Source organism: Mytilus trossulus, chromosome 4 (genome assembly GCF_036588685.1).
Source record: "Mytilus trossulus isolate FHL-02 chromosome 4, PNRI_Mtr1.1.1.hap1, whole genome shotgun sequence".
Taxonomy (NCBI): domain Eukaryota; kingdom Metazoa; phylum Mollusca; class Bivalvia; order Mytilida; family Mytilidae; genus Mytilus; species Mytilus trossulus.
Window position 1 is genome coordinate 92,925,923 of NC_086376.1, and position 18,715 is coordinate 92,944,637.

The window sequence follows — 18,715 nt, forward strand, 5'->3', positions numbered from 1 at the left end:
TAATTAGTCAACCGTAAGCGTTTGAGCTAAGGAAGTACCTCTTTAGCTCAGTTGGTTAACACACTGCTTTGTAACACACAGGTCCTGGGTCCAAGTCTCCATGGAGACAGAGATGATGTTGTATGTTGAATCATGCTCTTTGGTAACAATTTAATATTTTCTTATTCTCTACTCTAAATTTGTTGGCCCTCTTTTTTTTGCTCTACATTTTTCAGTGGCATTTTTTTTCTTCATTCTTATTATTTTGCCTATTTTTCTTTATTGGTTAACCCTATATACACTTTTATTATTGACAATTATATAGTTGTTTAAAATATAAAAAACATATATTGATTTTATATTTAACTGTTTAGAATTATGTTCTTTACTTTCTTTAGAATTTTAGTAGTGATAAACTCCCCATGTGAATAATAGGCCATTTTGTCTGTTGAATAGAATGCATCACACATTTAATTCAATCAATTAAGTGCACATCAAATTAAAAATTGCAAGGAGTGCAAATCTCACATAATTATATAACAAAAAAAATTAATGTACTATAAATGGAATAAGATGTACTAAAAAGTAATATTTATTGAACTCCTTTACACTTCATGTACTATAAATCAACAAGTACCACCGTGACTTATACCTATGCATGTGACTTATCATATAGTCTAGTTCAAATGTTCTTCAGTTGACCCTCAGGAAAGGATTCATTGACGTCAAATAGCTTTTACACAATTATTTTGTTTTTGGCAATTTTCTATAAAAACTATAATGTTTAGAGGAAAGCTGTACATGAAACCAATATTTACAAATAAATCCAATGACTCCCTCACTCTCACTCATTCTCTTCGTGTCTGTTAGCACAAAAGGCCTCAACCAGTACGTGCCATATTAGCCTTCTTCTTCTTTGGAACTGTTGAACTCATATGTTTCTCTGTTTATTTTAACGTCAGGTTGTTTTCTTACAATATAAGAGAGAAAGAGATCAGCAAGATAAGATTTAGAAATAAATGAAAATGAATGAAATCATCAGTTGACCCCTTATAGGATTTATTGCCCTAAAAAGACCATTTTTATAGAATTTTGCATTTTTTCTAAATATTCACTGCAATTTACCCCATCAATTATACACATTATAATGATAATGTATACTGTATCCTCTTTCTGTAATAAGGGAAAACAGTTATTGTTCTATTAATGGACATTCAGATGAATTGTCTCCCTTGCTATGGACATTCTGATGAATTACATTCCCTGCTTTTGGCATTCAGATGAATAACATCCCTTACTATTAGCAGTCAGATGAATTAACTCCCCTGCTATGGACATTCTGATGAATTGCTATTGGCATTCAGATGAATTACATCCCCTGGTATTGGCATTCAGATGAATTACATCCCCTGGTATTGGCATTCAGATGAATTACATCCCCTGGTATTGGCATTCAGATGAATTACATCCCCTGGTATTGGCATTCAGATGAATTACATCCCCTGGTATTGGCAGTCAAATGAATAACCTCTTTTGCTATGGGCAATCAGATGAATTAAATCCCCTGCTATTTGCATTCAGATGAATTACATCCCCTGGTATTGACAGTCAAATGAATAACCTCTCTTGCTATGGGCAATCAGATGAATTAAATCCCCTGCTATTGGCATTCAGATGAATTACATCCCCTGGTATTGTCAGTCAAATGAATAACCTCTCTTGCTATGGGAAATCAGAGGAATTACCTCCCCTGCTATTGGCAATCTGACAAAATACCTCCCCTGCCATTGGCAATTGGACAAATAACCTCTGCATCCATTGGCAATTGGACAAACTAACCCCCTCTTTTTTGCTATTGGCAGTCAGATAAATTACCTTCCCTGTTATTTGCAATCAGATAAATTACCACTCCTTTATTGGCTGAAAAATAATGGTTAGAAAGAGAACAATAATTTGAGCTATAGTATTCAGCATGTCTAAGTGTGTTCACTGTTTATAAAGCCCTATAATTGTAAATCAAAGCTTGTAAAAGTGTCATTGTTGACTAGCTAATTTGATGATATATTCACCTTGGTGCAATATGCTATATTATTGCATAGCAATATAATATTTCCCACAGAAAGTAACCAAAAGATAGCGTGCAATAAATTCCAATATTGCACTAGTGCAATACATCTTCAAAATTCATGTCATTTAAAACCAAATTTCACTTTCAAATATTATATTGTTATACAATAAAAGGGTTATTGCATGAATATTGGGGAAATAATTGTCCCTCGTAGAACATGTATTGCACTCGCAAGCTCGTGCAATATAAAAACTCTACTCGGGACAATATTCCCCAATATTCATGCAATAACCCTATATAATGAAATATTTTGTTGTAAGACAGTAAAGTAGCATATCAAGTATTATATATGTGTGGTTATTGTGCAATTGAGTACAACATCGACACAATTACTTGTCAACAAGACATGACATCGTAAGTACACTCTTTTGTTCATTCAGTAATTCGATTGGACAAAAAATGCTTCCCACATATTCTTATTCATAAAGAAAAACAATTAATTAACAGAAGGGAATTTTTTGTTGTATTTTACCTTAAGATTAGCAGTGTCAACTAAAACATTCAGATAAACACAAATTAGAAATTAAGTTTTTTTTATTATTTATTTTTGTTTTGTTCTGGGAAGGAAATGATCAAAGATATGACCCTATTGACCCCCGTTTAATCATAATATAGTTAACAGTTTATCTTATCAGAAGGCTGTAAGGTCGAGTTGTATAAACTAACATAACAACACTAATTTCTCTGATGACTTTTAGTCCTCGTTGACAATAGGTGACTCTTTGATGCAGTTTCTTGGATATATGGTTTTAAAAGCTTCTTATGTGACATCTAAATAACATTGTTAGCTTTAACAGTGACATGTATATTTCTTTACCTGTTGTGTGGTTTAAAGAATGAAATCAACATTTGGCAATGTTTGGCAATAAATAATCATATTGTTGTGTTATGAAAGATAGATTTATTTACTTGTATGGAAAGTTTTATAAACTTTTAATAATAAGAGGTTTGCGAGGGATGAGAATTAATATGATGTGACTATTTACATTTGTGAATTCCTTTTGTTGCGATTTAATTAGGCATATTGTGATTCATTGCTTATATAAAAGCAAATCTTGTTAACTATAAACGTTTTTTGTTTTGTTTTTGTGGTGTGGAACAATGATCTATAAGGTATAAGAAATGAATTTGGCAATGGTTAGATGTATTGTTCGCTTGGAGATTTAAATACAGATCGAAGACATCGATATGACATGGAAGTTATGATTTACAATACAGATAGACATTAGATCAAACCATTCTTAGAAGCAGATAAAACCATTCCTGGAAGAAAATTACCATTCCTGAAAGTGTGGGAAAAAAGTGTCATATTCTAAACAAAGAATGAAAGAGATTTTTTCTTTTGTCATAAATAATTGTGAAGGTGTTAATTGTATTTTCAAACAGGTGTAACTACCAAGAATTGGTGATCCAGTTGTTTTGGTCAGGTTTGACAGTTTAGAAAATATGTCCATGAATCCTAGTTATTAAACTTTACATGTTCTAATATAAAGTCGTTGAGTTTTCATTGATTTTTGGATTATTAAAGTTTGACCTACAGCTGTTAAATAGATTTATATCTACCTCAGTATAAGTGGACATTAAAAGATTAATGATTAAATGAAGTAGTTATTCAAATTCTATTGTTTGAAGAAAAGGATATATATTGTGTAGTGTGCAGTACAAACTTTTCAAACTTTTCTATGAAGAATTATTTGTTATGTTTAGAGTGTGGTGATGTTGGATTCATTCTTTTAAAAAGAACCAGTCAGGAGAATTTTCTATCGAGAAACTTTTAATTTTAAATTGTGTGGAGATATTCTTTTATAATTGCGTCAACATATTTGGAGTTATAATACAAACTATTTAAAATCTGCAGTAATTGATTATCCTTGATTTATGCACAAACATTGATTATTCGTAACAAGTTACCTGAGGCGAGATTTAATTGTCTTGTATATATGCACTTTTATCTTGCTGGAGAAATGTGGATGTCGATAGAGTTATCTCCCATAGACTAATAAAAAATTAACTTGGATAAAAAAATCAACATGTGTCCCATGGTAAGTTGAGAATTAATTATACTTCTAATTATTAAATAATACTTACCATTAAAATGTTTGTTAAATAAAATATTTGTAAGGAATAAAGATTTGAGAAAAAATTCAGAAAAACAACAAAAGTTATTGATATGCCTTTCATATACATATGCAATATGAATGGAAAAAGTGATAAGATGGTTAAAACAGCTTAATTTTGTTTGTAAACACATTTTCTGATGATAAATATTTTCAAAAAGGTTTTAGGTAATATTCTTAATCTATATTTGTGTGCTTTCTTCTAGTTATGTCCATGAAAAATTTGATGAAGCTTATATTGGGTAAAGGAGAAAGATAAAAGAAGGATTAAAATTGGCTTTAAGATTTTTAATCAGACCAAAATTGTATAAATTTCACTTAGACAAAATTTTTACATAGACTTTAATTTCTTTTGGATTTTAAACTAACTATGCATGACGATCCTAGTTAAAAGTCTGATAATACCAAACTAAGATTCATTATTATATTATCGTTAATTCTTTTTTGGCAGATTTCATCATGAATTACTACAAACTAACCCGTTGATTATGCATTATTTATGTTGTAATGTCAGTTTGCTGTCACTTTTTTCCATTATTCATATCATAGGTTGATAGGTTTGGGGCTAAGGTTTTTCCTTAAGCTTGAAGGTCCAAAAATGCATTTAATAATAATTTGGAGCCTATATTAAAAATGTGCTTACTTTGGAGCCTATAACATACTCTTTTGAAGAGATTTGTTTGACTAAGCAGAAACAATTTAAACCACTTTGCATCAATTTCCAGATTCTTGCATCAAGGTCATTTTGAAATTCTGTCATTGAACATTTTCTTCTTGTATGTAAAAGTGAAAGTTACCTTGACCTTTAATTTCTTTTTTGCTGGCCTTGCATTTAAATAAAATTGAGAATAGTGTTACGGCCAGAAATCGCCTTTAAATTGTAGCCAACAAAAGACACAAATCAATAGTAAAATTTAACAATATTTATTATACAAAAGTTTACAAGAAGTATTTTACAAATATAAATGTTAACTTAACTGTCAAAATATGAGTCCACTCTTTTATCTGTATCCGGAAATCTTTCGGAATCCAATCTGAATATTATGTTCACTACTAAGGTCACAATCTAGTATGATGTTGTTTGTAGAATAAAAGTGTCAATTCAAATGCTGTAAATACTAATGTCTATCAATGTCTATGTCCAAGTTTAATTATTAGAGTTTAACTTTAGTGTCTGTATATATATAGTTGTGACGGATTATTCTAGAACACGCTAGAACGGAACATTGTGGAAAATCCTGGAAAGTTACAACGGAAGTTTCTGGAATAACGTAGAAGTTTAAATTACGCATCTTTTATAAGGATCATTCTAGAAAGTTCTAATCATTCTGTGATTGTTCCAGTGATTCCTAAACTGCACAGTTACAAGATTATTTGGTAAACAACTATCAGGCCATACAACATAAATTAGGCCAACATAAATAAACATAATAATTACAATTTCATAACACCTCCCCCCTTAAAAGAAGTTTTTGTGTAACAAAAACTTATCAGGAATAATATGAATAAAAATACATAATATATACAAAGCGATTTAATAAGCTCTAGATAAAGCATCAGCTATTACATTATCTTTACCCTTAATATGTTTTACAATTACATCATATTCCTGTAACAATAAACTCCACCTAGTCAACCTCTGATTCTTGTTTCTCATTTTATGCATGAAGGTGAGAGGATTATGATCAGTATAAACAAGAATAGGATATACAGTGGGATTCAAATATACATCAAAATGTTGAAGTGCTGACAACATTGCAAAACACTCTTTTTCAATAGTTGAATAATTTTTCTGATGTTTATCTAATTTCTTAGAAAAATATGATATAGGTTTTTCAACATTATCATCTGTCTCTTGATATAAAACAGCTCCTATTCCTACATCGCTTGCATCAACGGCAAGTTTAAATTGTTTTTCAAAGTCTGGAGTAATCAGAACTGGACTATTAATTAAAAGTGATTTGCTATTTTCAAAAGCGTTTTGACAATTTTCACTCCAGATAAATTTAGAGTCTTTTCGTAAAAGATGAGTCAATGGTTGAACAACAGTAGCAAAATTTGAACAAAATTTCCTGTAAAATCCAATCATGCCTAAATATCTCATAAGTTGTTTTCTATTTGTAGGAGGAGGAAATTTGGAAATAGCTTCCACTTTAGCCATTATAGGTTTTACTTGACCTTGGCCAACTGTATGCCCTAAATAATCAACAGTGGCCTGACAAAATTCACTTTTACCAAGATTAACAGTCAAATTTGATTTTGACAATCTATCAAAAGTATCATATAAATGTGTTAAATGCTGTTCCCAGCTATCACTACATACAATGAGATCATCAATATAAGCATAACAACAGTCTAAATCTTTTATAACATTATTGATCATTCTTTGAAATGTAGCTGGAGCACTTTTCATGCCAAACGGCATTACAGTATATTGAAATAAGCCATCTGGTGTAACAAAAGCTGATATTTCACGAGCTCTCTGTGTCAATGGAACTTGCCAATAACCTTTCAATAAATCAAATTTGCTCACAAATTTTGCTTGACCAATATTGTCAATACAATCGTCTATCCTTGGAATCGGATAGGAATCAGATTTTGAGACTGAATTTACTTTTCTGAAATCAGTCACGAAACGAAAAGTTTTATCTGGTTTTGGCACAAGGAGACAAGGAGAGCTCCATTCACTGTTACTCGGCTCAATAATCTCATTGTCAAGCATATATTTAATTTCTTTTCTCATAACTTCAAGTTTGAGTGGATTGAGCCGGTAAGGATGTTGCTTAATTGGAGAAGCATCTCCTACATCAACATCATGACAAACAGCAGTTGTTTTGTTAGGCACATCTGGAAAAAGATTTTTGAAAGAAAATACCAAAGTTTTTATTTCTTCTCTACGATCAAAAGACAGATGTGTAAGTTTTGAATCTAGATTTGACAAAATTTCTGAATTTTTCAATCTAACTGTCTCTTCCATAGATTTACAACTAAAATTTGGTTCAATTACATCTGGTTTGTCATGATTGTTCTCAAATTGAACCATGCCTAAAGTGGCAACTGGTTTACTATCACATAGTACATTAGTACGCTCAAAATATGGTTTTAACATATTAATATGACACACTCTATTTTGTTTGCGCCGACCTGGAGTTTTTACAATATAATTCAAATCATTAATTTTACTCTCTATTGTATAAGGACCACAATATTTAGCCTGTAAAGGATGTCCAGGGACTGGCAAAAATACAAGTACCTTATCACCAGGCTCAAAAACTCTGTCCCTGGCATCTTTATCATACCATATTTTCATCTTGTTCTGTACATTTTTTAAGTTTTTCTGAGCAATTTGACAAGCAGTATACAATTTTTCTTTAAATCTAGATACATAGTCTAAAAGATTCAAGTCATTATGTTCAGTAAGCCACTTTTCCTTAATCAATTTTAACGGTCCCCTTACAGTATGACCAAATACCAACTCAAAGGGACTAAATCCAAGGGATTCTTGAACAGCCTCTCGAACCGCAAAAAGTAGAAAGTGAACTCCATCATCCCAGTCTCTGTCAAATTGAAGACAAAAAGTTCTAATCATGTTCTTCAATGTTTGATGAAAACGTTCTAAGGCACCTTGAGATTCTGGATGATAAGCACTTGATCTGTACTGAGCAATCCCTAACTGGTATACGACTTGCTGAAATAAACCTGACATGAAATTTGATCCCTGGTCGGACTGTATAGACTTAGGAAGTCCTACTAATGTGAAAAATTTGATCAAAGCTTTGACGATAGTAGTTGTCTTGATATTTCTGAGCGGAATAGCTTCAGGAAAGCGGGTAGATGTACACATGATTGTCAATAAATATGCATTTCCAGTCTTGGTCTTTGGTAAAGGTCCAACACAGTCAATAAGAACTCTGCTGAAAGGTTCGTCAAAGGCTGGAATAGGCAGAAGTGGTGTTGGTGGTATTTTCTGGTTAGGTTTACCAACAACCTGGCATATATGACATGATTTGCAGTATTCTGCAACATCATTTCTAAGTTTAGGCCAGTAGAAATGCTGCAAAATCTTAAGGCAAGTCTTCCTGATACCTAAGTGTCCAGCCAAGGGGGTGTCATGGGCAAGACCAATAATTTCTTGCCTATAAACTTTAGGCACCACCACTTGGTACACCACTCTCCATTCCTCCTCTGGTGTAGCATCAGGAGGCCTCCACTTCCTCATTAAAATGCCGTCCTGATGGTAAAAGCATTCGGCCACTTTGTCTGCTTCCTCCTGTGGTTGAGCCCTCTGGCTGAGCTGAAGAACCTCAGGGTCTTTATGTTGTTCTTCAGATAAATTTTCTCGGTCTAATGAATGGCTGTTAACGTCTGGCCATGGCATAATAACATTCTTGTTAACACTAGGTGGTTTTGTAATGGCCTTTTCTGAGCTACCAGGACCTTCAATGTCAGCTATAAAAGTGTCAGAAAGGTCCATGTAATCAAATTTGTCTTCTTGCAAATTCTCATTTTGTTGTTTTCTAGCCATCGCCCTAGTAACAACACAAGCTGGATACAATTCAGCATCATCTTCAGGTGATTTAACATCCACCACCGGTTCACTGGTAACAATTGGTTCAGCAACCACTTTGTTCCTAGCTAGATCATTTCCTAGCAATAATGTAACACCCTCAACAGGGAGATTAGGACGAACACCTACAACAACTGGTCCAGTTACCAAATCTGACTTCAGATAAATTCGATGGAGAGGAACATCTATACAACCTAACTCTACACCTTGTAACAAAACGGAGGCACCAACAGAAGTCTTCTCAGACAAAGGCAACACACCTTCTAACAATAAAGACTGAGAAGCTCCAGTGTCCCGTAAAATCTTAATAGGCTGAAGAGTGGTATCATCAACAATAGCAACAAACCCATCAGACATAAAGGGTTTGTATTCCTCCATATAATCACAAAAACTGGACTTAAAAGCCTGACTCGCAGGACATTCCAATGTACTGGTAATATAAGGTGTCGTACAAGCACTGGTCTTCGGCTTATTATCTCGTTCATTCTTCTTCTGGAGTCTAAAACAATCAGCCATCAGGTGACCAATCTTCTTACAATAAGCACAAGTCAGTGACTTCTTCTCAAAAGTATCAAATTTTGGACTAGACATATTATAACTGGACTGACTCTTATTCTGTGGAACAGGCTTACTAAAAGTATGATCAGTGCTTTGATTTTTGTAATTTTCACTGGAAGTATTAACATTTTGACCCTTGAAACTTCTTTTATGTGAAAGAGTATAATTATCTGAAATAACAGCTGCATCATGTATTGACTCAACAGTTTTGTCGTCTAAATGTGTTTTTAAGTCTAAATGAACACATTGTTTGAACTCTTCTAATAACATCAATTGTCTTAGGTTATCAAAATTGTTATCTGTTTTCTTTGAAGTAAGCCATTTATCAAATAGATCTTCTTTTTCCCGAGCAAATTCCACATAGGTTTGCGAATCAAACTTTTTATAAGATCTAAATTTCTGTCTATATGCTTCTGGTACTAGCTCATAGGCTTTCAAAACTTCCTGTTTCACCGTGTCATAATCAGAACTTTTTTCTGATGGAAGTGCAGAGTATATTTCAGCGGCCTTACCCTCAAAAACACTTTGCAGCATGGTAGTCCAATACGGCATTGGCCATTTCAAATTATTAGCAATTTTCTCAAACTGTGGAAAATATTTATCGACTGTTTTTTCACAAAATTTTGGAACCAAACGTATATTTTTTGCTGCATCAAAATAATCTGATTTTGACTGGACTTTAGTGTTGCTTTCTTCTTTGACCATTTCAATTTTCAGCTTTTCCATCTCTAGTCTTTCCCTCATTTCAAGTTCTGCCTGTTTTAATTTAAGTTCATCTTGTTTTAATTTGAATTCATCTTCTTTTTCTTTTTCTTGTTTATCCATTTCCAATCTTTCCTTCATTTCCAGTTCTTTTAATCTAAGTTCATGTTCTAATTCAAGCTGTTTTAATTTAAAGGCGTCAACATTTTCGACCTTAAGTTCAAGAGCCTCTTCACCTAAAATTTCTGCGTCAACTAGTTTGTCTATAACCAAATTTTTTATAATTTGTTTTCTCATAGATACTTTAAAAGCTAATTTCAGTTGTTTAGCAAGCAACACTAATTCCTCTTTCTTTAAATTATCAAAACTCTCCAGGTCTGGCGTTTTCAAAAATTTACCAGCATCAAATGCCATTTTGTAGAATTTTGTTGGCTAGTTATAATAAAAATATTAAACAAATTTTGAATAAAATATGTTCAGTCTCCCGGACGAGCCCCCAATTTCTGTTACGGCCAGAAATCGCCTTTAAATTGTAGCCAACAAAAGACACAAATCAATAGTAAAATTTAACAATATTTATTATACAAAAGTTTACAAGAAGTATTTTACAAATATAAATGTTAACTTAACTGTCAAAATATGAGTCCACTCTTTTATCTGTATCCGGAAATCTTTCGGAATCCAATCTGAATATTATGTTCACTACTAAGGTCACAATCTAGTATGATGTTGTTTGTAGAATAAAAGTGTCAATTCAAATGCTGTAAATACTAATGTCTATCAATGTCTATGTCCAAGTTTAATTATTAGAGTTTAACTTTAGTGTCTGTATATATATAGTTGTGACGGATTATTCTAGAACACGCTAGAACGGAACATTGTGGAAAATCCTGGAAAGTTACAACGGAAGTTTCTGGAATAACGTAGAAGTTTAAATTACGCATCTTTTATAAGGATCATTCTAGAAAGTTCTAATCATTCTGTGATTGTTCCAGTGATTCCTAAACTGCACAGTTACAAGATTATTTGGTAAACAACTATCAGGCCATACAACATAAATTAGGCCAACATAAATAAACATAATAATTACAATATCATAACAATAGAAATGGGGAATGTGTCAAAGAAACAAAAACCCAATCTAAGAGCAGGAAAAACAGCCCAAGACCAACAATGGGCCAACCAAACTTTTCATAAAGAAAAGGATTTTTTTATTAGATATACTAGTCATTTGGGCCTTTTATAGCTGACTAGGCTGTATGGTGACCTATAGTTGTTATTTCTGTGACATTTTAGTCTCTTGTGGAGAGTTGTCTCATTGGCAATTATACCACATCTTTTTTTATAGTATAAAAATAAATTTAATATTGATAGGTTCAAGTAGTACCTTCTGCTGTTGTCTGCTCTATGGTCAGGTTGTTGTCTCTTTGACACATTCCCCAGTTCCATTCTCAATTTTATATAAGCTCCTTGACTTACTTTTACTAAAAAGGGCATACAAAATGTATTTACAAATAAACATCAACAAAGTTATTGATTGTAAGAGGGAAATTAGAAAACAACTGGAACTGGCTTAACTATGGCTCATTCAGATTGAGCCAGTGGCAGATCCAGGAATTTTCATAAGGGGGGCCCACTGACTGACCTAAGAGGGGGCCCTCTCCTGTCACGCTTCAGTGATTCCCTATATCAGCAACCAAATTTTTTCCCCAAAAGGGGGGGCCCTGGGCACCCCATAAATCCGCCTCTGTGAGCTGCACATTTTTGTCAACAAGAAAAATTCATTTCTTTAAAAGTACATGTATAGATATTTGTGTATTTGTCATTTCAAGTTTATAGTATAGTATATATGTTAAACGATAATTTGTCAAAGATTAGATAATAAGTAGAATGGAATAAAGAAATCAAGTAAGGGAACATAAACATTTTTGCTAGTTTATTTAAGGATCATGTACCCTTGTGTTGATTCAATGCTAAACATATGGAAAATTCATAGAAAATCCACAGCATTTATCTTCGTTCTCTCATATTTGGCAATTTGATGATTGATAGATATAGGATTATTGCATGCAGTGCTAGCATTGATTTCCAACAAGTTTATTAATGTAACAAATAAAAATATGGACTAAATCAAGTACACCTTTAAGGGTGCTCTCGACTTTGGTGACTCAGCATGAGGTGTTTTGAAATTTACAGGTTGAATAGAACTTTTTGTGAAAAATAAACACTAGCACATCATAGAAAAGCAAGTGAGTAATCTATGTTTCAAATTTTATAACAAAAATCTCTAAATTAAAGGTTGTGGATTTTCTAAAAAATCTTGGTTTATTTGCCACAAAGTATTCTTTTTCTATTAAATGCAATGAAACAGTAAATAATAATGCTTTGCATCAAGTTCTTGGTATATGTACAGAATGGCCTATATCTATTATTCATTATATCTTATATTAAAATGGCTACAGAAGGGTTCATGAACCTTAAATATATGTAAATATTTTAATCAGAAAAAGGGTATATATGCCGTGTTGGCAGTTTATTTGAATATATGTAATGCAATATCTTAATCACACTACCAAACATTGTTTTGATCCAACTAACTTTATATTGCTGGGGTATACAATATCTTAATCAGACTACCAAACATTGTTTTGATCCAACTAACTTTATATTGCTGGCGTATACAATATCTTAATCAGACTACCAAACATTGTTTTGATCCAACTAACTTTATATTGCTGGGGTATACAATATCTTAATCAGACGACCAAACATTGTTTTGATCCAACTAACTTTATATTGCTGGTGTATACAATATCTTAATCAGACTACCAAACATTGTTTTGATCCAACTAACTTTATATTGCTGGGGAATACAATATCTTAATCAGACGACCAAACATTGTTTTGATCCATCTAACTTTATATTGCTGGTGTATACAATATCTTAATCAGACTACCAAACATTGTTTTGATCCAACTAACTTTATATTGCTGGTGTATACAATATTTTAATCAGACTACCAAACATTGTTTTGATCCAACTAACTTTATATTGCTGGGGTATACAATATCTTAATCAGACTACCAAACATTGTTTTGATCCAACTAACTTTATATTGCTGGGGAATACAATATCTTAATCAGACTACCAAACATTGTTTTGATCCATCTAACTTTATATTGCTGGGGAATACAATATCTTAATCAGACTACCAAACATTGTTTTGATCCAACTAACTTTATATTGCTGGGGTATACAATATCTTAATCAGACTACCAAACATTGTTTTGATCCAACTAACTTTATATTGCTGGGGAATACAATATCTTAATCAGACTACTAAACATTGTTTTGATCCAACTAACTTTATATTGCTGGGGTATACAATATCTTAATCAGACTACCAAACATTGTTTTGATCCAACTAACTTTATATTGCTGGTGTATACAATATCTTAATCAGACTACCAAACATTGTTTTGATCCATCTAACTTTATATTGCTGGCGTATACAATATCTTAATCAGACTACCAAACATTGTTTTGATCCAACTAACTTTATATTGCTGGGGTATACAATATCTTAATCAGACTACCAAACATTGTTTTGATCCAACTAACTTTATATTGCTGGGGAATACAATATCTTAATCAGACTACCAAACATTGTTTTAATCCAACTAACTTTATATTGCTGGTGTATACAATATCTTAATCAGACTACCAAACATTGTTTTGATCCAACTAACTTTATATTGCTGGTGTATACAATATCTTAATCAGACTACCAAACATTGTTTTGATCCAACTAACTTTATATTGCTGGGGTATACAATATCTTAATCAGACTACCAAACATTGTTTTGATCCAACTAACTTTATATTGCTGGTGTATACAATATCTTAATCAGACTACCAAACATTGTTTTGATCCAACTAACTTTATATTGCTGGTATATACAATATGCACCTTGGACCCCTTTAACCCTGTTTTGTTCAGTTCACAGATCAAATTGTAATTTTCGCATGAAAAAGGTGAAGCATTCTGCCATTACTTACAAAACCAATGAAAATGTGCTGAACATAATGGTGTCTTTTGGGATATATTGTCTAAGATTTACTTATCAAATCATCTGTTGAAATAAGATATATATTCTGTACTTAAGAAGAATACATTGTAGGTTATAAATCAATTATGCAAATATGTGACCTAGTTTAATCATAATATGAATAAGATAATGAATTTAGTTTAACGCATTTGATATGACTTGAACTTGTGACTTACGTCAGAGAATTACCTTGGACTTTTCTTCTTGATTGAATACCTGTTCAGGCTTAAACAAACCAAAGCCAGGTCTATTATATACTTAGGGTTTAGAAGTTTAAAGTGCTGATTTCAATTGGTAGATGACGTAAAATTTGTCCTTGGGATTTCAATAAATTTCTTACCTTATTCTTTGTAAGAGGTGATTTACCTTATCCTCGAAAGAGATGAATAATCAGTTTTTTGGAATATTACAAACAAAAAATCCTTTATTAACATGACTCTGTAAAAGAAAAATGAATATACATACTCTAGTTACAAACATTCCATACAGATCTTGTATCATAGTTCTAGGAAAGTTTTAACCCACCTAAAAATACAAATTGAAAAATTTATTGAGTAAGAAGAATGGTAAGATGTTTTATTACTTTGGTAAATAGTAAAAGAAATTGCTTAAAGTTTTGTATTTTTTTAAATTTGAAATGGTCTCCCATATTGTGTCTGTGAGTACAATATATTTAGTGCAGTATCATATTGTTCTGTTTTCTTGGATTCTTGTATCAACTCAATTTTTAAACAGTTAGACTTTTCATCAAGTTTGTTTTCAACCAAAAATAGTGGACAGATGTATTAATATTCATTTACATAAGGTCGATTTCTTTCAAACACAGATCATATACTACATTGTAGTAAGCAAATTTCGTGCAGTATCATTGCCTTTTAGCAAGAGAAAATGTCTGCTTATGAAACACTTGTTTTGGAGTTAAGTATGACATCCATTTTCACTGAAGTAGTACACATTTTTATTTAGGGACCAGCTTGAAGATCCATTGGTGGCCTCAACTGGTTGTTTTTTCTTTTTTAGGGTTGTTTTTTCTTTGACATTTTCCCCCCCATTTCCAATCTAAATTTAAATCCTTTTTTCAAAAATAGTGGGTAACATGTACAATTTATGATGTAACTTATGTCCAAAAATGTAAATACTTTTATTGGTTAAAATTTATATAATTTATATAGTGTAAAAAATGTCCCAACTGAAAATGCTTATTTAAGGCTAAAAATGAGTCAAACAGTTTGGTAACATGTACACATGGCTTACATGATTGACAGTTGATCAATGGAGGAGTTATTGCAACTGTTAATTACATTAATTGAATTTATTAATATAAATATGACAGATATTTGAAGTACCATTGATTAATTTTTTGCCTGATTAATCATCAGTTTTATATTATTTTATTCACTTGGAGGTGTTAAAAACGAGGGAAATTAATTCACCAAATTTTAACATAGAGATGGCAGGTATGTTTCAAATTTTTAATTTTCTTTTTGTAAAATATTCAGTGATCAGAAACAGAGAAATTTTATCTTTGAATATTTGTCATTACTCTAAATATTATGTTGACAATTTAAAGATGACTTAAATAAATCAAACACTGACACAATATATGAATAAATCAGAATTGGAATCAATCTAGGTGATTCAAGGGACTTCTCATATCTACCTAGCACTCATATATTGCATGGTTGATGATTCTAGGCACATGCATTTGTCAATTATTTTCTAAGGACTAATGGTTTGTTTTGATAAATTAACAAGTCCCTCATGTTTGGGACATTGCCCCTATATTAATATGGCAGACATTGCCCCTATATTAATATGGCAGACATTGATAATTGCCATGTTTTTTTGCCATTAGCATTTTACCAGATACTGTAAGATCTTGTCATTAATGGTCCTGATCATGAATGAAATATTTGCCAAAGCAACCAAATTCAATCAATCTTATACATTTTGTTTAGCCACTTATATTGCCTTGAGAAGCAACAGTAGACAAGGACCTCTGTGATATTCACTGGTGCATAGAGTTAAAGGTATTTGATTGGTTACCTGATAAAAATAAGGATTTGAATTTTAGTTTTAGTAAAGAAACTATGTGCAAATTACTAAGTGGCCTTGGTGGCCCTGTGGTCCAAGTAGTCACTACTGTAATCACTAGCCAGTCAGCACTAAGGTTATGATCAAACCCTGCTCGTGTGAGTGCACTTGACTCTGGCCTTAATTGACTATATGATTGTCAGTTTTCGTATTGAAGGTTGGTGGTTTTCTTCAAGTACTTTGGCTTCTTCCACCAATAAGAACTGGTCGCCATGAAAAAGACCAAAAGTGGTGCTTAAAAATGGGGTTAAAACACAAAACTCAATCAACCAATTATTTATGATGCAAAGGAGATTATTTTATAGTTGCACCTTGCTTGCTTTATTGTAATGCAGAAGTAAAAAGACAGCTAAATACCACTGAAAATAGCTAGATAAAGAAAGTTGTCTTGCACTTGGGTTGTGTCTTGTATGATTAAATGTTTCTTAAACTCACCAATATTTGTTTTGTATATATATAGAAATTGCACCTTTTTACTTTATACTTGTTTACAATATTTGTATTCATAAAATTGTAATACCAGTTAAAGTCTTGCACCTTTTCAAAGTTATGCTCATTTGATTTGAAAAAGTTGTTGAGTAATAACAAATATTGACAATATTTGACGTCGTTAGGCTTCATTATACTACAATATCAATTCTTCTCGGGGTGAACGAATGTCAGAGTCAACAAAGGAAACGTTTCAAATGTTTGCTTGCTTTTTTGCTTGATGATAAAGTTTAAATATACAATTTGGCAAACCACTCCTGTAAATCCCACATTTTGATCATTGTAGAATGGAGTTTTGTCTGTATTTATTTTATAATCTTTTTAGGATAGTAAATAATATTTGGCCAGACTTGTTTTTGGATAAATTGAATTACTTTTAATATGCTTGCCCAGTCTGATTTAAATCAAACCTCTCAGTGTTCCTGTTTTCTGATATGACGAGACAAGGAGAGCGCTGAGAAGTTGGATTTTAATAAGACTTGCGCTTGCCAAAATTAGGCTTCAGATCTAAAAGAAAAAAAATGAATATACGTTAATCTTTCTTCCCAAAGTCTTTATTTTGATACTGTTAGATTGGAATGTAAGGTTTCTAGAACAACTAATTGGAAACAAAATGTCAAATTATGCATATATGGTGAGAAAATAGTATTTTCGTTCTCTTTTTCCAGCAGAAGTTCAAATTTTCCTCTCTTCTCCCTAGTTAGTCTGCTCTAGTCTACAGATATTTACCAATAGTCCATTTGCCAATAACCAATTTGATTCTGTTAAAACATACTTTTTAAAGGAATTACCTCCCTTTGTCACTTTTAGACTGGTTTGGACAAAATTGGCTATTGCCAATGCAAAGCATGATGAATTGAAAGAGATGTATTGGCGGTTTAACTAACTTTTCATGAAAAATAATTTCTGATTTGAAAACCTTAAAGATTACTCACATTAGGCACAGGTAAATTTGCTCTTTCTGCTTGCTCTCCATTGTAAATAAAAATTAATGTCCCTCATAAGGGAGACAACTTAAAAAGGGATCTCTAAATACAGGGTCAATATTTAAACAGTAATTGACATTAAAGGACTATTGATGCATCGTTTATTCACCCCCTCCCCTATGAATATATATATATATATATATGCATGACATATTTGACACATGATATTTATTAGACTTATGTTTTTACCTTGGCCTTGTACTGTTGATTTTGCATATTCCCATTGTCAATATTTTGTCCTTGCCAGTGTCAGTACATGATGCTCTGTTTACTCTTTGTGACTTTCAATTTGACCTTTACCAGATGAAAGGCATCATTCCTTCTTCATAGAATAAGGGGATTTTATCTCAAGTTGAAAGTTCACTTGTTGATTTAATAGATTCAACCACTTTAAAGTGAAATGGTTGTAAACTTTTATACTTGCAAATTTTTTTACCATTTTTGCTAGATGTCTGATTATATTTTTTAAATAAGTAGAAAATAACTAACGTAGTGTAGATCTTTTTTTTCAGAATTTTTGATGAAATAGCTAATGTATAAAGTAATGGTATTTTTGTAAGATTCTAACTTTATCAGCAAGAATATCAAGCAAGCTCATAAGGACAAGCTGATATTGGAACTTTTAAAGTTAGTAATAGTATGATTTTTTTGTTGGTGAAAATTTGAAGTAAAATAAAAAAGTTTGTGATACTTTTTTATGCTTACTAAATATTGTGATACGGTAGTTATTGCATTTCATTGATAAATTGACGAGGATGTACATGAACATATGAGATTGTAACACTTAATTGCAATACTTTTTGCCTGTTTTGATAAAGCTCTTCAACTTCTAAATAAGCTTTTGAATTTTCAAATATTTAGGCCTTGACCATCACATAAGAGAGACATAATAGATAGTCGAAATGCGATTATAGTTCAGAAAAATTTGTACGGTTTATATTATTTCACTTTTATGTGACGTCTTTGCCTAATCTTTTTGGGTATC

At 31.9% G+C, this 18,715-nt stretch overlaps 1 protein-coding gene across 6 annotated transcripts in view; it reads left to right on the forward strand.

The window, feature by feature from the left end:
- The window catches only part of LOC134716333 (high affinity cAMP-specific and IBMX-insensitive 3',5'-cyclic phosphodiesterase 8B-like), a 121,570-nt gene that overhangs the window by 24,766 nt on the left and 78,089 nt on the right, over positions 1 to 18,715 (forward strand). The window contains exon 1 of one of the 6 annotated variants that reach the window (XM_063579261.1): positions 2,857 to 4,149. The exons of the other annotated variants lie outside the window; for them this stretch is intronic. Coding sequence (XP_063435331.1) covers positions 4,138 to 4,149 — 12 coding nt within the window. The 5' untranslated portion in view covers positions 2,857 to 4,137. Of the gene's footprint in view, positions 1 to 2,856; positions 4,150 to 18,715 lie in introns of those variants that run through there. 6 annotated transcript variants of the gene reach the window in all.